A 21,765-nucleotide genomic window follows, 5' to 3' on the forward strand; every position below is an offset into this window, starting at 1 on the left:
CTCTACAGGTACAATCATACTACTACTTAAAAACTAGGAAGTGTTCTCCAAAATAGCATGTATAACAATTCTCACTTAAGCATTTTCTATAAAGGCAAAAATTGGTAACATTAACGTCCATCAATTGAGGACTGGTTAAGTAAACTATATAGTTCATCCATCTGATGCAGTAGAGAAAAAGAGTAAGATACAGTCATGCACAAGGGTCTGGAAAGAACTCCAAGATTTTGTATTAAGCCAAGAAAAAGTACAATGAGTACAGAATGCTTCTATTTAGGTATGTTAAAAAGCATTATATATAAATACAATATATATATATTATATATATATTCCATAGGGCTACCCAAGATTGTCCCCCAGTCCCCTTCAGAGAGAAGGCCTGGGAGAAGATTAACTTTGCATTTTATAAGTCTGTGTACTGTTTGAATTTTTTTATTATGAGTATATGTTGAATTTTATTGAATAAATTTGTTTCAATAATAACGGTATAGTAACGTATCTGCTAACATGGAAGGGTGTTCAGAATATACTGCAAGATTTTTTTTAAAGATAGATTTTTTTTAATTTTTTTTTAATTTATTTATTGAGAGAGAGCAAGCGGGGGGGGGGGGAGGGGAAGAGGGAGAGAATCTCAAGCAGACTTCCCACTGAGCACTGAGCCCAACACAGGGCTCAATCCCACAACACTGAGATCATGACCTGAGCCAAAATCAAGAATTGTATGCTTAACCCACTAAGCCACCCAGGCGCCCCATGTGAAGATTTTTGTTTAAGCTGGAAAACATACACATGCCATGGTAAGGATGGGCATGACTCTATATCAAGATGCTGCCCGTGGTTCTCTCTGAGTAGGACTGTGGTGCTTTTCCTGCTCTTTCTGCCTGTCTGCTTTTTCTATAACCATCAGGGGTGGTTTACTATTAAGACAGCAGTAACAAAAGCAATAACGAGAGCAAAAGAAAGTTTGTTAGAGAAGAAAAACAGAATAGAATTCAGAAGTAGAGCTGTGGGTCATGGACAAGTACAGGCAGAGGCCAGCTAGTCAGAGACCAGTGAGGGCGTGGGAAGCAGGACATACCTGCCTGAGCAACTGGATAAAGAGAAACCAAAATCAGAAGCTCTGGAAATGGCTCTCGCCATAAGTAGCAGCAGGGGTGGTGACCTGAGGAGCCTTATCTGTCCATCAAGACCCAAATGGGAGGCCCTCTCACTGCGGATCATGAGACCAGCAGGGAGCGCTGGGGACATAGCCCCTGGGGACACTTACTTCTGCAGGCAGCTCTCCTCCCTGTCATCCCATCCCCCAAGCCGTCCTGGAAACACAGCATGATGGATATACTACCCCCATCACAGAGAGGAAGCTGTGCTCCAAGTGTTGGCTGGTCTGATCCCTAGTTCTGAAGTGGAAGGTCTCCTTGTAGTTTCTTGGTTTAAAACACCTCCTAATGCAAGACATAGGGCAGGGAAGCCTGTGACCACAAGGGCTGACTGCCTGCCCCTTGTATGTGACCCTCGTCAGTGCCCACATCCCCACACTTATAATGAGACGAGACAAGCCATCAGCTGTGTCTCAAGAGGCAGTGATGGCAGAGAATGCCAGGTTCCATCTCAAGTCAGGAGGTACAAGACCAAGAAAAACAAAGCAGACTCACATCCATGGGTAGGCATGAGGGATTAAGTGTGGATAATCATTTTATATATCCTTTTCTAAACACTTCACAATCTCACCTTCACCTGCTTCTCCTAAAATCTTCCCATCCAGGTCTTACCAACCTCTGCGTTACCATGACTTCTCCGATGTGCACGGCTACAGAGGGCTACAGAGAAAGCTACGAGCAGGAGATCGTCACGGGCTCCACAGAGGGCCTACACCAAAGGGAGGAGACTCTCAATCTGAACTCATGCTAGCCGTGCCAGGGACAGTAGGAGGATGTGCCATGAGAGGGCAGCCTGCCAATGGGGAGCAGAAGACATCTACATCTCACTTCCCCACCCAAAGATGACTAAACCCCCCAAGTTTAGCAGAGAAGCTGGTCATCTGTCTACATGGTCTGGCTGCTGGGATTTGGTGACTACATGGTATGGTCTTCCAGGCTCACACTTCCCATGAAAAATGTCAACTCTAGGCACCAACACTCATTGGTTACCAATCCACAGGGCTGCCGTGTGTCCAAATGGAGCCTGGAAGCCAAAGAATGTAGTAGTTATAAACACTGGCTCGGGAGTCAATGCTATCTGGGTTTGAACCCTGCCTCTGTCTCTACCGGCTGTGTGATCCCAACCAATTACTACACTTCCCTGTGCCTTAGTTTCCTTAGCCGCTGCATGCATTAAATGAGATGATGTGTCTAAAATGCTTAGCAGGGGGTGACTCATAGTGACGGCTCAGTAAATGCCAACCAAAAATAATTTATCAGGGTATCTGCATACGCATCTGTGTGCACACACACCCACAACGCTGACAGCACCCAATCCCCGTGACAGCATCAGGACCAGGGAGTACCAAACCCACAATGTGTTCTAACTATATCCTCCCCATTCTCCCACTGGTGTCTGTCACCATCAGACAGTGAAAGGGCCAAAGGAAGAAAACACAGATTGTGAAAGTATGGGAAAGCCAGGCTAGAAGAAACAGGGAGCCTTGTCAAAGTTGGGGTTTCAGGACAGAGGCCAAACCTCAGAAAACTGCATCAGCCAACTGCAAAACAAAAAACCCTACGTGCATGTACACGTTGTGCAGAGGAAGAAGGCTGGGGGCGGGACAGGGAAGAGAGAAAGAGAATTCCTGGCATCTAAGTACTTTCCCTTTGCCCCCACACCAGCCGATGCTCACAAGCTGACCTGGGCCTTGGCCAAGCTCTTGGCTCCTACTAAAGCAGAGCCTGCACACGTCCCTCAAGAAAGTGACCTCTTCAAAGGCTGGGCTGGGGAGCCCTGTCCAGGGAGAGAAAGGGCTCCTTGAGAAAAAAGTAGAAAGAAAATGAGGGAGAGGAATGAAAAAGAAGGCAGAGAAGGGACAGCAGAGAAACAAGAGAGTCAAGAGTCAGAGTCAGGAAGAGTCATCAGAATTCAGAATTGGGCCAACTGGGGAACGTCCTTCACAAAAATCGTCATCTTCACAACTAGCTCCGTTTGGGTCCGAAACAGAACTTCAGGGAGAAATGAGAATCTATGCAGGCTCCTGGGGTCTGGGGGTTGATAAAGGAATACAAGGATTCTAAGAAATAGAGCACATGCTCAGTGTCTTATGGACTAAGGGGCTAACACAGCACAGGGAGCTGGCAGGTGGACAGCCAGCAGGCCCTCGGCTTATTTCCAGTCATGGGCTGGACAGGAGACACAGAACAGAAGATCGACAGTATTTGTATGGGCAAGGGGAAGAATGAGATGCCTTACTGCAAGGGAAGGAGGGGGCCCTGCCTGAATCTATTGTTTAAAAGAACTAGACCCATTACCTGGGCCACTCATGATCTTTCTTTGTTGTCAAGTTGAAATAAATATCAATGAAGATTTCTGGGGGGCCTGGGTGGCTCAGTTGTTTAAGCATCAGACTCTTGGTTTTGGCTCAGGTCCACTCTCGGGGTTGTGGGATCAAGACCTGCATCGGGCTCTGCACTCTGTGTGGAGTCTGCTGGAGATTCTCTCCCTCCCCCTCTCACTCTGCTCCTCCCCCTCCTTGTGCTCTCTCTCTCTCTAAAATAAATAAATAAAGTCTTTAAAAAAAAATGAAGATTTCTTTCCAGCTAAACATGGTGGACCAAACATTCATGTCCATCTCTATACTCCCTCCCAAACCCCCATTAAAAACAAGAGGATGACATGAGGGAAATATAAATCAAAACCACAATGAAATACCACCTTACACCAGTTAGAATGACTAAAATTAACAAGACAGGGAACAACAAATGTTGGTGAGGATGTGGAGAAAGGGGAACCCTCCTCCACTGTTGGTGGGAATGCAAGCTGGTGCAGCCACTCTGGAAAACAGTATGGAGGTTCCTTAGGAAGTTAAAAATAGAACTACCCTATGACCCAGCAATTACACTACTGGGTATTTACCCCAAAGATACAGATGTGGTGAAAAGAAGGGCCATATGCACCCCAATGTTCATAGCAGCAATGTCCACAATAGCCAAACTGTGGAAGGAGCCAAGATGTCCTTTAACAGATGAATGGAGAGAGAAGATGTGGTTCATATATACAATGGAATATTACTCAGCCATCAGAAAGGATGAATACCCAACTTTTACATCAACATGGATGGGTCTGGAGGAGATTATGCTAAGTGAAATAAGTCAGTCAGAGAAAGACAATTATCAGATGTTTTCACTCATATGTGGAACATAAGGAATAGCGCAGAGGACCACAGGGGAATGGAGGGAAAACTGAATGGGAACAAATCAGAGAGGGAGACATACCATGAGAGACTCTGGACTCTGGGAAACAAACTGAGGGTTGTGGAAAGGGAGGTGGGGAGGGATGGGAGCAAATGGGTGATGGGCACTAAGAAGGGCATGAGATGTTATAAGCACTGGGTGTTATAGAAAACTAATGAATCACTGACCACTACACCAAAAATTAATGATGTACTATATGTTGGCTAATTGAATTCAAATAAAAAAAAAATAAGAGAATGACAAGCTTTAGCAGAGAAACAAACTGGAATCAGCACATTATCTGATGAACAGTTACTGTTCAATTCTTACAAAAATCTGCTTTATAAGAATTAGTGGTAGGGACGCTCACTATAAAAAAAGAAAAGGGCAATTTCTTTTTCATGAGAGCAGAGACTTCAATTGTTTAGTTTTTCATTTCTCCAGCACCTAAAAAGTGTCTAGCAGTAGGCATCCAAGCCACTGTTGAATATACATACTCCCCAGCGAAGGAGCACAATGTGATCTCACAGTCTATGCCTAGTACCGACTCTGCTACCCTTCATTCCCTATTAACCAGCACTCTTTAGATGTTTTCTTATGTCCGCGAGATTATAAGTTGAATAAAATTGTGGCCTGAAAAAGACAATTATTAACTGCCTTTCTGATTAAAAAAAAAAATTCCGATTTAAAAAAAAACTAATTATAATCTATTACTCAGCTCAGTTGTAGAAATGGTATTAGGAGAATACAATGCGGATGAGCGTAGAGCATGTATCCATGAGGGAAAGTCCGTGAAAGCTCAATCTTGTACTTCTGTGAAAAGTCAACAGATCTGTCTCAAACTAGTAAGTCCGAAATAGTGATACAAACATTTTATTTAGATAAATGGAGGTAAAAAGTAGATGAAGCAGCTTTCCGTGGCGTCAGAACCCACACTTTAATTCTCTCAGAACTGGAGGTGAGTGAGTGGCCCTGCAGAAGAAGACCTGCTGGGGAAAGGCAGAACAGGGCCTCTGGCTTACCTTTAGAAGACATGCAGTAGTATTTGACTTCTAAAATCATACCTATAGAACACTTGGATCAAGAATGAAATTTTCTTAAACAACAACAAAGACTATTTCAAGACCTCGCTCAAATGACTCCTCCCTCCACAAAGTTTTCTCAGATCTCCTGTGAAAATGACTGTCGGTACCATCCGTCTGGCAATTAATCCTATTCCACTTGGCGATGAGCGCAACTCTTCTATCTTCTATCTTTCCACATGTCTTGCGTCCCTAAGTTACGATTGCTTCACGGGAAAGTGCGCTTCTCACCACAACTGAGGAGTCCACCGCAGACCAGGTGATTAAATCCACAAGCTCAGGAGAGGGGCGGCACCCGGCTCCCCATTACCTGCATAAGCGTTGGCCTGCTGCAGAAGGTCGGTGCAGGTGTGCACGTCTGCAAACGCGCGGATGCCCAAGCAGTTGGTGGGATGCAACTGAGACTGCAGGAAGTCACAGCAGTTCTGCCGAACGTCCATGAGCTGCAGCAAGCTGGCCGCTGGGAGTAGCACCTACAGGAGAAGGTGACATGCTGAGACACCAGATCCCCTCCAGCAGGCCCTCATCACCCTAAAGCACTGTTCCAATCAGAGCACTCCCTCGCTCAAGGTCCTTGCGTGGCCCTCCCCTGCCTGTCCAACTAAGTCCGAACTTCCTTCAGGGCAGCCGAGCCCTATTTCACACGACTCTCCACTTCGTGGCCCTAAGCACCAGCAGAGTCTCTGTATCCCTACATTCCATAGCAGTGCCACCCAATCACTTATGTATATATGAAATCTCTGGGCATCTTATTAAAATTCTGATTCAAGAGGTCTGGAGTAGGGCCTGGGAGCCTACATTTCTAACGAAAAGCCAGGTGATGCTTGCAGCTACTGACCCAAGAACCAAACTTTGAGTAACAAGCCCCTTACGGACTGAATGTTTGTGCCCTCCTCCCCTAAATGTGTATGTTGAAACCCTAACCCCAATATGGCTGTATCTGGAGACAGGACCTATGAAGAGGTGATAAAGGTTAAACGAGATCATAAAGATGGGGCCCTTGCAAGAAGAGAAAGAGACACCAGAGCTCTTGCTCCCTCTACAATGTAAGGACACAGGGAGACAGCAACCTTCTGAGAGCCAGGAAGAGTCTCACCAGCAACTGAATCAACTAGAACTTGGACGTCAAATTTTCAAAACCAGGAGAAAAACAAATTTCTGTTGTTTAAGCCACCCATTCTGTGGTCTTCTGTTATGGCAGCCCAAGCCGACCAAGATAGATTGGTTCTCCTACTTGGCTACACATTGAATCACCTGGAGAATTTTTAAAATACTGATGTCTGGGTCTCAGCCCCAAAGATTTTAGCTTCATAGGTATGAAGTGTGGCCTGGACAGTGAGACATTGCCAAAGCTCCCCAGGTGTTTTTAATGTGCAGCCAAGTTTGAGAAAGCACTTCCCTACAGCCTTTAGCATACCATTTTCACTCAGGTGCTTACTAAATTGTTCACTACTGCCTTCACCACTTAATCACTAAGCATTTGTATGCCAGGTACTGGTCTAGGCTCTGGGGTTTAGTAGTAAGCGCAGTAAGCCAGACCCCGGCTCTTATGGAGCTTACAATCTACTGGAACAAAAGAGTGACCCTCAAATCCCTCGAGACTCAAGACAATCACACTGTATTCTCCCATCCAACAGATAAATGGTAAAGAACATCTCCGGGTACATCCTCAGAAAAAGGAGAGAGAAGTTTCCTTTTAAAAGGTCATAGAACACATGGATGTTTACACTGTATCTTGGAAAACAGAAATAGTTCCTGCTCAGGTGTTTTTCCTAAAAGCCAGGGAAGACTGGCTTGAGCAGGCCAGAGGGGTGCTCAGACCGCCAACCCCACTCTAGTTTCCCGAGGACTTTCCCACAGCTGCCAAAACCTGCCCCCTGGATCAAAAATCCAGAAGAAATGGCACAGTCCTACTAGACCCCAGCTCTGCTCCCTACCACCCCCACCCTAGGGAAGGGGCAGACAGTCTGAGAGCGACTTTCCAAAAAGAAATAAAAAAAAAAAAAATCACAGAGCATTATATTTTCTCAGAGGCTGCTGAGCTCAGGGCTCTCAGCACCCATTTCACCCCAAAACAACCCCCACATCCCAGGCCTTTGCTTTCAGCTGCTCCCCTGACTTTCAGAGAGAGCATCTGGACCAGCTAGACTCCGGCTGTTCTCATCCACAAGGGCTTGCCCAGGAAGACATGGGCTACAGATGCATTTGTTTTCTTGATTCAGGGCACTACAAAAGTCTTTTTTTTTTTTTAAGCAATTTAAATTTTAGACCCTGACTTTCTCCCAAAACATATCTGAATGCCTCCATGCAATAAGGCCAAAAACCCTGCTCCACTGCCCATTCTTGGGCCTTGTCCCTCCACTACAGTAAGCAGCTAAGTTTTCTTAGGACTGAGGACACAGGACTTTCAGTGCTAAAACCTGGGCAGCTGGTCACCCTTCCTCATCCCTGCCCACCTGCAGAAACCACCAAGAGCCTCCAACACCCGTGGTCCTACTCCCGAGCTAAGCACCTACTCTCCACAAGGCGAGTTTTTCCTTCCTATGAGTTTAACTTCCTCCCTCACGCAGCTGAGTTCCAGGAAGTTAAAGAAAGCATGCTCCTCTCCTTTCTCTCTTCCACTCTATGTCCCCAAGAGTAAATTAACATCATGTCCTTAGTATTTTTTGAGCCACTGGTTCATTCCAGAGACGGAGAAAGATAAAAGCACGCACTCTTGGGAGTTTTAGACCATAAGGTAGCTCCAAATCTGACCACCTGAGCTCCATCGCCACTAAGCAACTATAAAGTGGGAACCTCAATTAACCTGTGAGCTTGCTCAGCCTAGCCAAACAGATTCTAGGACCAGATTAGTCTCGGCCTGCTAGTTAAGTAGACAACCATTAACCATTCTTGCTGAATACATAGCAGGAATGGAAAGCTGTGTTTCAAATCCCCAAATGACCTCTATGATATCCCTTGGACCCGCACTAGCTACAAACTCTACAGTTGGGGCCACCGGTTGACCGATCATCCCAGTCTGCTGAAACTTTGCCAGTTTCAGCACTGAAAGTCCTCTGTCCCGGGAGACCCCTCAGTCCTTGGCAAACTGCGGCGGTTGATCACACTCGGGGCCAGGAACATCTAACTAGCTACCCCAAGAACCCCTGGTGGAGAGGAATAATCAAATGTTGTCCAGCACACACTCTACTCAGGGGTGGGGCAAGCCCCAAAAGGGTCAGGCTGAGAAGAGGCAGCCCTTTGAGCCCCACAGAGGCGGATTTCTGAGAGTCCAGTCCGCCCCCAGATTGCATTCCCAACCAAGCCAAGATGACAGCATGCCAGGGAAACACGGCCCTTCCCCTCCTTTTCCCCACAAAGACAGCGGCACGGTTTGGTGCTTAAATTCTCAAGCTCGTGACAATCGGCCAAAGAAATTAAATAATAAATAAGTCCTGAACATATTCCTCAGGTTATACTTTCAGTTTTTAAAACGTCCCTGGATAGAGCTACCCACATAGCTTTTCCCTACTGTTCACAGAACACACTTAGCAGGCAAAAATTACAAAAGTTTTCCACCTTTCTACACCCCCCCATACTGTATAGGTCCACTCCTGCCCAAAAGCATTCCCAAGATGACTTCCTCAAGTGAACAGGGGCTTGTGGTTTCTCTAATTGCTCCTTCCCTCTCTTTGATCTTACACTGTGATTAGCTATGACTCAAAGGGCCTTTTCTTCCCACTACTTGCTTCATACAGGAAGGCGTGAAGAAAAGTAAAGTAAGTCAGAAAGCTGAGGGCAAGGTCTGGAGGCTGGGAGATTTATCACTGCTCCAACTCTGTGTCTCAGGGATAAATGGGGGCCCCATCCGCTGGGGTTCTGGGGGCTGCACACCATGCGACCAGACACAAATCCCCAGAGGCTGTGAAAGAAAAGAGAACAAAACATCCATAAGGTGGCTGTCCTCGCTTCCCTCTCCCACATCAACAAGGGCTTTCGGAGGATTTCCTCTTCTCTTATCTCGAGTGCAACTTGACTCCCTTGAGGGGCAGCAGTAATGGGCTGTGAGCAAGAGGCCAAGCTCAGGTCTTCAGCTTGGTGGAATCACTGGGGCAGTCCCGCTTGGCGCCTGGAAGGAGGGGGCCAATACTGGAGGAGCTGCTGGTTGGAACCACCACGGGGATGCAAGAAGACTCGAGGTCAAAAAGCTTTCAGCTTGCCCCTTGCCACCCCAGCATTTCAGTTCTGGGAAGACAGGCTCTAGAATGACCCTCAGCAGAATGTTTACAGGTTTCTCTCCAGCTTGCAAATGGCCTCCCCTCCATTTTCCACGAGCAGGCCCCATTTTGTTTTTTTTCTCTCCCTCGGATAACATGAAAACACAGCAGAGGATATCCCGTCACTGAGTTTGTTTCCTCTAACAAAAACAAAAGGAAATGCCCTGCCTCAGAAAGCACCGACTCCTGGAATTTCAGGGAGGCAGGGCCATGCCTAGAGGGAGGGAGACACCAACCAGAGGGCCAGGTGACAGGCCTAAGGCTCCAGCCACAAAGTGGGTCAGTCTCTGCCAACACCAGGCATGAGGCCTGGCACAGAAACATTGTTAAATAAAAATATGTTGAAAAAAAAGAACAAAAAAGAAAGTGGGGGAGGGAAGAGAGAGGGAGAGATTGAGAGAGAGAAGGAGGGAGGGAAGAAAGGAGGGAGAGGGAAAGCGGTCCGGAGATGAGCAGGAGAGCTAACAAACTAGCACTGCTGTGATTAAAAGTGTCCCTTAGAATCTTGACTTCTCCACTTACGGGCCATGTGACTAAAGGCAAATTACTTAACCTCTCTGTGCTCTGCCACCTGGACAATAAAATAAAGACCATAATGGTACTGCCTTCAAGGCTTGTTGCAAGAATCAAATGAGATAATACATTTAAAGCAGGCAACCTGGTGCACAGGGAGGGCTCAGTTGAATCAGGTTTTATTATTATTGATTATCATGAGCTGGAGTCAAGATTCTGATCCTTGATTTAAAAAGAAACTCAAGTTCACCACATCAACAGAGCACAGTGAGGTGGAGAGAGCAGGATTCAAACCCCAAAGCTTCTACCTATTTAACCACTCGGGAGCATTAGCTTCTTCAACTGTAAAAGAAGGACCATATTAGAATATTCGTTTGGTAGTGATGAAATTAAGTGAAATAATGCACATGAAGTGACCAACACATGCTTGGCTTACAACCAGTAATACTAAGCGTCAGCTCTGATGGCAGTTACCTCCACCATGGAAGGGCAATGACGTCTCTCCAGGGTAAGAGTGGCTGGGAAGGACTTAAGGGTGGAGGTCTGCAAGCCATTTAACCAAGCCCCAAATCTCTGACCATTGTTTCTCAGGCTTTCAGGGGAGCCCCGGTGCCTCCATGCTCTCCTCCGCAGTGCACCAAATCCTCGACAAAGGGTGTCTTCCTAGCTTGTGAGCAACTGCCTCAGCAGATACATCACAGCATGAAGAAGCAGCCACAATCTGATCCCAACTTTCTCTTCTCAACCTTTTAAGTTTCGTTTTCCCCCAGGTCAGCCCAACCAAACCACATTTTAAAGTGCGGAGGAACAAGGTAAACGAATAGTTAGTATACCTCACTGATGCCAAGTAATGCACGGTTCCCTGAGTTCTGCCTTGTGCCCCACAGTGGAGCCCCTGCACATGCCCCCCTCCCCACGCCCCCCACACACATGAACACAGCTGGCCCCTCAAGGGGCTTATACACCAGTGGGCACACAGACATGTGGGCAGAGGAGGAAAGCCTGACCTCAAGGTCTTCCTTCAAGATGGGGCCCACACAACACCTCCTCAGTGAGGCTGCCCTGCTGACGATCCTCACCAAGGTAGCATTGGCCATTCCCTGCGTCCTGGGTACCTCCACCCTGGCCCTACCACAGCGGAGAGGACCAAGGTGCTTAGCCATCTGTCTCCAGCCTCAGACCATGTGCTCCTTAGTGACAGGGTCTCTGTGCTCAGAGTGCCCATACCTCTGCCAGCACAGAGGAGCAATGTTCTAAGGCTTTTACCTGTATTAATCCATTTAATCCTCACACCAACCCTCTGAGATTAAGTGCTAGTATTATGCCCATATTACAGATGAAAACACTGAGGCACAGAAAGGTTAAGTAACTTGCTTAGCGTCTCACAGCTAGAAAATGGTGGAGCCAGGATTTGAATGCAGACAGTCTGACTCATGACCACCCAACAGAATGGGTACTATTATGAAAACTGATCCTTGAGGCAGGCTATTAGTGGGGGTATCAGAGAGGTTCCGGTAGAAGAGGGAACACAAATCAGAAGCTGACACAGTAAGTGTCTCCTCTGGCCAGAGCTCGCTGAGACCCATGCCTTCACTGTATAGCTGGGAAAACTGACACCCTGCAGGGGGACAGGGCTACAGTAAGAGCACTCTGCCCATAGTGGCGGGGCTAAGGCGTGGAGCCAGGCCTCCATCCGTACTCAACTCCTGCCTCATCACTACTTCTACTTCTCCCTCTGAACCTGCACATCTTCACTCTGGCCCCCTGCCCTCCCCCTATAAAGTAGTTTTACCAGAAGCAACAGTGAAGGCAGGTTCTACACAGTCCTCTCGTGAGTCTGTTGCTCCTGCCTTAAGAACACCGTGTTGTACACACTACCACTGGGTTAGACCAACGCTGCAAAGATCAACACCCAGCCAGGCAATAAGGATCCAGAGTGGAACATCTTCTAATAATCCAAGTTTGTAAACACTTTGTTCTTCACGTGTTCTTCACGGGGTGGGGGGAGGTACTACTCGTGATATGATAAAAAGGGAAGAAAAAGCTGGTTCCAATCTTACAATCTACAACCTCACAGTGTTGTGGGTTTTCTGGGGGGTGAGGGGGAGGTTGATTTTGTCTTAGTGGCTTAAAACAACACAAATTCATTTTCTGACACTTCTGGAAGTCCTAAGTCCCAAATGGGTCTCCCTGGACTGAAATAAAGGTGTAAACAGGGCTGCATTCCGGGGCGCCTGGGTGGCTCAGTTGGTTAAGCGACTGCCTTCGGCTCAGGTCATGATCCTGGAGTCCCGGGATGGAGTCCCACATCGGGCTCCCTGCTCAGCAGGGAGTCTGCTTCTCCCTCTGACCCTCCCCCCTCTCATGTGCTCTCTCTCTCTCTCTCATTCTTTCTCTCAAATAAAAATAAATAAAATCTTAGGAAAAAAAAACAGGGCTGCATTCCTTCTGAAGGCTCTAAGAGAGAATGTTTCCTTGCCTTTCCTGCTTCTAGAGGCCACCCACATTCCTTGGTTCATGGCTCCCCTGTCTTCAGAGATGGAAACATCAAGTTGAGCCTCTGTCGGGTCACATCTCTCTGGTTCTCCTTACCCCCCCTCCCCCTTCCACTTCAGAGAGCCGCTGTGACTACACGTCCCCCCACCCGGATAATCCGAGGTAATCTCCCCATTCTGCTGATCAGCAACATTAATTCCATCTGCAAGGTTAATTCCTCTTTGACAGTTAACCTGACATATTCACAGCTTCCAGAAATTAGGACATTTGTTGGGGGGGGTCATTACTCTGCCTACCACACTATAGGATTAATAGTTATTGATTAGGGGTGCCTGGGTGGTACGGTTGGTTGAGCACCTGACTCTTGGTTTTGGCTCAGGTCGTGATATCGGGGTCATGAGATTGAGCCCCACATCGGGCTCTGCACTCAGCACAGAGTCTGCGTGAGACTCTCTCTCCCTCTGTCCTTCTCGCCCTCTTCTCTCTAAAATAAATAAATCTTTTATTAAAGTTATTGATTAGACCCTAATGCAAGATTTTTAAAAATTATTTACCCCCTGCACATTTTTAGGTTGACATCTAGCATTTTTCATAGTTGCAAAAGATGTAATTTTTTGCATCTTGTAAATCTCAATATTTACAGAACTTTTTAAAGTATCCAAGTGAACATTAATGTGATGACGATATAACCATCATCGACTTAACATGTTTTTCCAGCACATGCACTATACTCATTTTATACCAAATTAACTCTGCACTCACTGCCCAAAAGTTATTCTGCTGTTTCAATTCTGCTCCTAGACCTAAGATGTGAGCACTCCGTTGCCCACTCCATTCTGGATGAAAAAGACCAGAAACAAAAGGGGATGGCTATGTGTTTTATTGTGTATAAAATATACCTCAATTTTTAAAAGGGCAGGGGATTATTAGATCACTGAACAATCCAAGAGTCTGTCCAGAGGCAGAGACAAGGCAGGCTCTATTGAGAGGCAGGCTCTGCAGGACCAAATGCAGGGCACCTCACACCCCCAACCTGCCTGCACCATGTCCCCTTCACCCTCACCAGTACCCTGCACCACACCAAGCTAACTCCCACTCATGGGCTGGCCACAGCTTAAATCCTATCTCCCAAAAGAGCCCTTTCCAGATCACCTCATCCATCCAGACTGAGTCCCCCTGATAGTGTTTATCATGTTCCCTTCCTTCAAAGGACTTATCACAATTTGTGCACAGACATTACTGTGTGCTTATTTGATGAGCATCTGTCTTCACCCCTAGACCACAAACTGCATGACAGCAGGCAATGGAGTAGCCTCTGCTCCTGTCACAATCACTGTGCCCAACAAAGTGCCTGGCATATAACAGGTACTCAAACATTCGGGTTGAATTGAATGAATAAATGATGACCAATTTAGCCTCCCAAATAACCATAATCCTGGTAAAGGAGGTGGTCATTCTGGATAAGGGGAATAGGTAGAACTGTGCTTTTAAAAGAAGAAGAAAAGAAAAATCCTTCATATCCCCTGCAACTTCCAGCACTTTACTGAAATAGTAAGGCCCTTAATGACAAGAAAGTCTGTCCTGTGTCTGGGTTTAACCCAGGGCTTTGGAGGCCTCCAGAGTGGGCCACACCCTCAACCATCTTCCCTACTGAAGCATGTCGATGCTGCGTCGTGTCCCCACAGTAAAGATGCACATCTTTGGGTGAAACAGTGTCTTTGGCTCCTCTTTTCAAGGCTCCAGATTGCCAAGGATGAGGGCGAGGCAGCAAAAGGAGGAAAAGGCAGCCACACACCCCTGCTGAGGCTCAGACCTGGTGCTTGGCGCCTCCATCTCTGAGCATGAGCGCTCAGAGAAACCCGGTTGACTAATGTTGAAACAGGAAAAATGTTTAACAGCCTCACAATCCGTACTGAGAATCCCTGAGATGAGATGATGACTGGGGATAAGTGGGGTCAATCAGGCTTTTAGTTCTTCCTTCACCCAGAGTCTGAACCAACATGAGATACTTTGTGCTCGGGGCCCAAGCTCATTCAGAGGCATCACAGCTTCGCGGTTAAGGGCATGGGCGCCACAGTCAGGCAGGCATGAGTTTGAGGGTTGTTCACCCATCAACATGCCATGTGATGCAAGGCAAGTCACCTAACCTCTTTGGAGCTTTCGTTTCCTCTCCAGGTACCAAATGAGTTGTTTCGAGTGTTCAGTGAAATGAGGCAGTGTCCCTGAGTGTGGGATGAGCTGTGAGCTGGGGCTGAGTTTACCTGGACATTCTCTTCGGTCACCTCAATTTCTGCCGTATAGATGTAGTCAATCAGCTTATTCAGCGTCCTCCCATCCACGTCCTTGATTTCTATCTTCTTCGCTTTACTCTCAGACATGTCACCTACAGTCCAAAACAAAACCAGAACGGACACAAACTTGGTGCTTAACTTTCACAGAGAAAGTTGCCCTGTCTTAGCAACATAAAAGCACCAGCAGGCAGCAGAAAGGATTCGGGTGCAGAGGAGTATAAAACAGCTGACATCTGGTTCACACCAACTTTGGGTCTGTGATCATCCACAAACCAGTTTGAAACATACCCCACTCTGTCACCCATTTCCATTTTGAAGCACATCTGTGTGCAGTAACTCATTCAACTAACATTTCCTGTAAGCTTATATACACAAGGCCAGGGAAAGTAAACAAGAGATGCACCTGTCCTCAAAGAGCACATGGTCTAGCACAGCAGATATATAAAAATATATGAGATGATTTGAGCTTAATAGAGATATATACAAAGTACCAGTATAACAACAATACAAAGTAACATTTACTGAGTGCTGTGACTAAGCACTTGAAAGTGGTGCCTCCAAAAACAGACACATAGATCAATGGAACAGAATAGAGAGCCAGAAATAGACCTTCAACTCTATGGTCAACTAATCTTCGGCAAAGCAGGAAAGAATGTCCAATGGAAAAAAGTCTCTTCAACAAATGGTGCTGGGAAAATTGGACAGCCACATGCAGAAGAATGAAACTGGACCATTTTCTTACACTACACACAAAAATGGGACTCAAAATGGATGAAAGACCTAAATGTGAGACAGGAATACATCAAAATCCTAGAGGAGAACATAGGCAGCAACCTCTTCGACCTCAGCCGCAGCAACTTCTTCCTAGAAACATCGCCAAAGGCAAGGGAAGCAAGGGCAAAAATGAACAATTGGGACTTCATCAAGATAAAAAGCTTTTGCACAGCAAAGGAAACAGTCCACAAAACCAAAAGACAACCGACAGAATGGGAGAAGATATTTGCAAATGACATATCAGATAAAGGGCTAATATCCAAAATCTATAAAGAACTTATCAAACTCAACACCCAAAGAACAAATAATCCAATCAAGAAATGGGCAGAAGACATGAACAGACATTTCTGCAAAGAAGACATCCTAATGGCCAACAGACACATGAAAAAGTGTTCAACATCACTCAGCATCAGGGAAATCAAAATCAAAATTCAATTCAAAACCTCAATGAGATACCACCTCACACCAGTCAGAATGGCTAAAATGAACAAGTCAGGAAACGACAGATGTTGGCGAGGATGCAGAGAAAGGGGAACCCTCCTACCCTGTTGGTGGGAATGCAAGCTGGTACAGCCACTCTGGAAAACAGTATGGAGGTTCCTCAAAAAGTTGAAAATAGAGCTACCCTAGGACCCAGCAATTGCACCACTGGGTATTTACCCCAAAGATACAAATGCAGTGATCTGAAGGGGTATGTGCACCCCAATGTTTATAGTAGCAATGTCCACAACAGCCAAACTATGGAAAGAGCCAAGATGTCCATCAACAGATGAATGGATGAAGAAGATGTGGTATATATACACAATGGAATATTACTCAGCCATCAAAAAACCAAAATCTAGCCATTCGCAACGACGTAGATGGAACTAGAGGGTATTATGCTAAGCAAAATAAGTCAATCAGAGAAAGACAAGTATCATATGATCTCACTGATATGAGGAATTTGAGAAACAAGACAGAGGATCATAGGGGAAGGGAGGGAAAAATGAAACAAGATGAAACCAGAGAGGGAGACAAACCATAAGAGACTCTTAATCTCAGGAAATAAACTGAGGGTTGCTGGAGTGGGAGGGAGTGGGAGGGATGGGGTGGCTGGGTGATAGACATTGGGGAGGGTATGTGCTACAGTGAGCGCTGTGAATTGTGTAAGACTGATGAATCACAGATCTGTACCTCTGAAACAAATAATACATTATATGTTTAAAAAAAAAAGAAGAAAATAGTAGGAAGGGAAAAATGAAGGGGAGAATTGGAGGGGGAGACAACCATGAGAGACTATGGACTCTGAGAAACAAACTGAGGGTTCTAGAGGGGAGGGGGGTGGGAGGATGGGTTAGCCTGGTGATGGGTATTAAAGAGGGCATGTATTACATGGAGCACTGGGTATCATACACAAACAATGAATCATGGAACACTACATCAAAAACTAATGATGTAATGTACGGTGAGTAACATAACATAATAAAATTAAATTAAAAAAAAAAGTGGAGCCTCTTTCAATCTTCACAACCACTCATGAATTTCATTAATATTATCTCCCATTTTACAGATGAAGAAACTGAGGCACAGGAGGGTGGGTATTCATTTTGTCCACAGTCACACATCTAGGAAGGGGCCAGGCTGGGACTGAACCCAGGGAGTAGAACCCTACAGCCCACACTCATACTCACTACTCTATAATAAATCCCAAGAATGCAGAAGATGGAGCAGCCAACCCTGGGAAGTCATCCTAGTAGGAGGTCACATTGAAGCTGGGTATTTCCACAGGCAGCAAAGATGAGGGAGCATGAGCTGGAGGTAAGAACCTTAGGTGTAAAGGCAAGAAAGTGCCAAAAGGATAAATTTGGGGAACAGTGAGAGGCTGGTCCGGGGTGACAGTGAGAGGAAGCTGAAGAGGTAACCAGGGGCCAAGCCTTGCAGAGCCCTGTAAGCCATGCAAATGAGGCTGGACTTTCTCCTAAGTGTAGCACCACTGAAAGGTTATAAACGGAGAATGACATCAACAGATGGGCATTTCTGAATGAAATTTTGGACACATGGTGGAAGCTGGATCAGAGGCAGGGAAAACAGTTGGGAGGCCCTGATAATAATCCAACAAAGGAAGGACAGAGCCTGTGAACTAGGGCAGCCGTGGCACCACATCTGCAGTCCTGAGGACCCTTAGCTCAGCCTGTGCTCTCTAGACAGCACATGGGTTTATTATAGCCAGGCTCATTCAACAAACGCTGCTGATTTCAGAAGGAAGAGACAGGCTAGACATGAGTCTTTGTAGACTGAAATAAAGGGCAACTTGACTGCAAGAAACAGGGATTCAGAAGCCCTTGTGTGAGTACAAAAACAGAGCCTGGGTAGTTGTTTTCTCTCTGTGGAATTTGTGCAATGGAGCCAAGAAAATAAAGTACAGTACAGCGTGTGGGCTGCAGACGCCCACTTCCAAGCTGCAAGAGCTGCACATGATTCTTGCACCAATCCACAATTCCCATCCTGACACAGAGATTTGAATGAGTCTGCAACAGGGAGGAAAGGGAGGAAAACCACTCCAAATCCTGCCCATTCCCTCCGCTGCCAGATCAGGTAGACCAGAAACCCTCCACTCTGTTCTGTCTTCTCTCTGATTGCTGGTAGAAGCCAGTGAAAAGGCCTGTATAAAGTATAAAGGGCCCTGAGGCAGCACAAAGAGGCTAAGAGGAAACAGGAGAGGACAGTGGATTTCTACAGCACCCACTAGACAGGCTCTCACAGTCTCCCTCTTGAGTTTACTCCAAGACACATAAATAAAGACACACACCCAAGGAAGTCAGAAGTTCAACTTATCTCTCTAAATAGCTATTAAGGGGGCACCTGGGTGGCTCAGTTGGTCCTGGGATCGAGTCCCACATCTGGCTCCCTGTTCTGTGGGGAGTCTGCTTCTCCCTCTCCCTCTGCCCCTCCCCCAAACTCGTGCGCTTGCTCTCTCTCAAATAAATAAATAAAATCTTTAAATAAATATATAAATAGCTATTAAGAAGTTCATCAGTAAGAGTCCAGTTGGTAATTGTAATGCAAAAGATAATTACAGACAGTCAATTCTTTGGTTAAGAACTTGGGCCTTAGAATAAAGACTGAAAAAAGAAGCACCTGAACACAAGAACCAAGAGATTCAGAAGCCCTTATATGAGTGTGAAAACAGAGCCCGGCTTGATTGTTTTCTCTCTGTGGAATCTGCACTTGGGAGTCATATTAGTCATATTAGTCAGTCAATTTTGTAACTTTGAGGTAAACAAGTGGAAACTCCTAAAATTATATGAAAATATTAGTATATATGGTCAAAAGTTTTATTTTTCTGGGGTTTTCTTATTAGTCAAATGTACAGCAAACATTAAGACACAATTTTCTAGATGGTGGAACTTTGGGAGATATTTTTCCTGCTTCTTTAACATGACTTTGAAGTTTCTAATTTTCTGTATTAAATACTTAGAACTTCAATAAACAAGGGAGAAAAAAAAACATGTGAAAGAAAGACCATGGCCTCAAAAACAAAACCTATGTTTTAAGAAAGTTCCCTTATAGGGGCGCCTGGGTGGCTCAGTCGGTTAAGCGTCTGCCTTCGGCTCAGGTCACAATCTCAGGGTCCTGGGATCGAGCCCCGTGTTGGGCTCTCTGCTCTGCGGAAAGCCTGTTCTCCCTCTCCCTCTGCTGTTCCCCCTGCTTTTCTCTCTCTCTGTCTGTCAAATAAATACATAAAATCTTTAAAAAAAAAAAAAAAAGAAAGTTCCCTTATAGGAAATTGGAAACCTGTATAAGTCACGCAGACTTGTCAAATCCAATCTTAAGTATTTCTTACAGACCAGCAGAAATTACTGCACTAAACTAAGGCTTCAGCTTAAACAGACTCTGAAAATGGTAGCAATAATAGCTACTACTGTGTGTCAGGACCTCTGCTAAGGGTTTACACACATTATTTCATTTGATCCTTGTAACAACTCCAGAAGGTAGATATTATTTCCATTTTACAAATTAAAGAACTGGCATTTCAAAAGGTATTTGCATAGAGCTAGCGAGAGACAGGGCTGGGATTTGCATCTTGGCCTAACTATAGACTGCATTTCATTTCTCATAAATCCCTGTGTAATTGAAACCTCACCCTAAATAATGACCTTGATAAAAGTATTCCCAAACAAGGCTTTGGTCCAAACTCTAAGGACAACTTAGTACGTAAGACCTAGGCAAGTAAGAACCAAGAGGGATGAGATCTTGTCAAGCTTACTTGCCAAAATATCCTCGACACCAAACAAAGTTCTTGGCGTATAACAAGCACTTAAAAAATACTTGTTGGAGGGCGCCTGGGTGGCTCAGATGGTTAAGCGTCTGCCTTCGGCTCGGGTCATGATCCCAGGGTCCTGGGATCAAGTCCCACATCGGGCTCCCTGCTCCTTGGGAGCCTGCTTCTCCCTCTGCTTCTCTCTCCTTCTCCCTCTGTCTCTCATGAATAAGTGAATAAAATCTTTTAAAAAAAAAATACTTGTTGGAGAAAAAAAAAAAAAAGAAGGAAGAAAAGGGGCTTTCTCTTGATATCTCATAACTCCATGGACTCCAGCAATTCCTGAGGGGCGGAAACCAACAAAGGCTTGGTCATTCTTGCTCCTTTCCTCACTTCCACTACTCTGACAAAATATTTCTAGAAAACAAAACACGAACCCTGTAAGTCCTTCCATCTTCAAGGTCAACCCAAGAGCCCTCCTCCTCTGTTTTTCCCAAGAGGCCCAGCCCAGAAATTTCAGTTTCTGAACTTTCAGAAAATGTCTGTTAGTTGCACATATTTTTAGCTCCCTCCATGTCTACTTGTCATCTGTACCTTGTATGTACTGTTCTTCCAAAAAGAACATGATCCAAGCCAGGGCAAGTATTTGTTCGTTCTTTTGTTTGTTCTTTCATTCATTCATTCACCCACTCATTCATTCATTCAACAAACGTGTATCAAACAGTCCTTATGTGCCAAGCACTATGCTAGGCCAGAAGACACCATGATGAATAAGTTATGGCCCTCACCTTCATGGAGCTTGATCCAGTGGAGAAAGAGACAAGTAAACCAACAATTACAAAGTATGTTAAATACTAGAAAAAAGGCTCAGCTTAAAGGGTCCTTAAGCAGGATTCCTGCACCCTGAACTGTAATCAAAATGATCACATAAAAGCCCATATTCGTTTTTTGGGGGCAGAGTCCATTGTTTTCATCAGATTAATTCATAATGGTTAAGAACCGTTGATCTAAAATGAGATCTGGAGAAGGAGTCATAGTTATTCAGAAGAGAGGTGAGTATGAAGGAAGAATATATATTCCAGGCAAAGAAAAGTAAGAAAGAACATGACCTGTTCTAGGCCCCTAAGAAGTTGAATGTGGTAGAAGTATAGCATGCAAAGGAAGGGATGGGGAGGCGAGGCTGGAGGTATAAACAGGGTCTGGACCACTGGAGGCCTTGTGGGCCATGCCAAGGAGTTCAGACTCCATCCTGAGAGCGATGGAAAGCCCCTGACAGATTGTAAGAAGCTAAGAGATACATCAGATTGATATTTTAGATGTGATAGCTATAGTGTAGAAAATGGGCTAGGAGTGAGGGAAGAAAACAGGAGGCAGGTTGACCAGTTCAAAGGTTGCTGGAGGAAATTACATGAAAGATGATGTTGGCCTGGACTTAAGGACTAGGTCTTAAACTTCTTTAAATCCTCAGGCTGTACCCTAGGACCTAGTCCCTAGACAGCTCCAAAAACCACAGAGAGCCCAGGACAGCAAGCAATCCCATACTTCTATCAGGTCAAGTGACAATGGGGGTTCATACCCTGAGCCCACATATTCTTTAAAACTTGGTTCCTTGGGCGCCTGGGTGGCTCAGATGGTTAAGCGTCTGCCTTTGGCTCAGGTCATGATCCCAGGGTCCTGGGATCGAGTCCCGCGTCAGGCTCCCTGCTCCTTGGGAGCCTGCTTCTCCCTCTGCCTCTC

At 45.6% G+C, this 21,765-nt stretch overlaps 1 protein-coding gene across 1 annotated transcript in view; it reads right to left on the minus strand.

Moving 5' to 3' along the window:
• KLHL3 (kelch like family member 3) overlaps positions 1-15,106 on the minus strand; it is a 71,416-nt gene extending 56,310 nt beyond the window's left edge. Inside the window, exons 1-2 of the mRNA XM_028103611.2 lie at positions 14,985-15,106; positions 5,769-5,931 (exon numbers count right to left, since the gene is read on the minus strand). Of these exons, the coding sequence (XP_027959412.1) occupies positions 5,769-5,931; positions 14,985-15,101 (280 nt within the window). The 5' untranslated portion in view covers positions 15,102-15,106. The remainder of the gene's footprint in view (positions 1-5,768; positions 5,932-14,984) is intronic.
• Between the last annotated feature and the right edge of the window lie 6,659 nt (positions 15,107-21,765).

Source organism: Eumetopias jubatus, unplaced genomic scaffold, assembly GCF_037043125.1.
Source record: "Eumetopias jubatus isolate StellerSeaLion01/CBP00866 unplaced genomic scaffold, mEumJub1_p1.0 scaffold_5, whole genome shotgun sequence".
NCBI classification, from domain to species: Eukaryota; Metazoa; Chordata; class Mammalia; order Carnivora; family Otariidae; genus Eumetopias; species Eumetopias jubatus.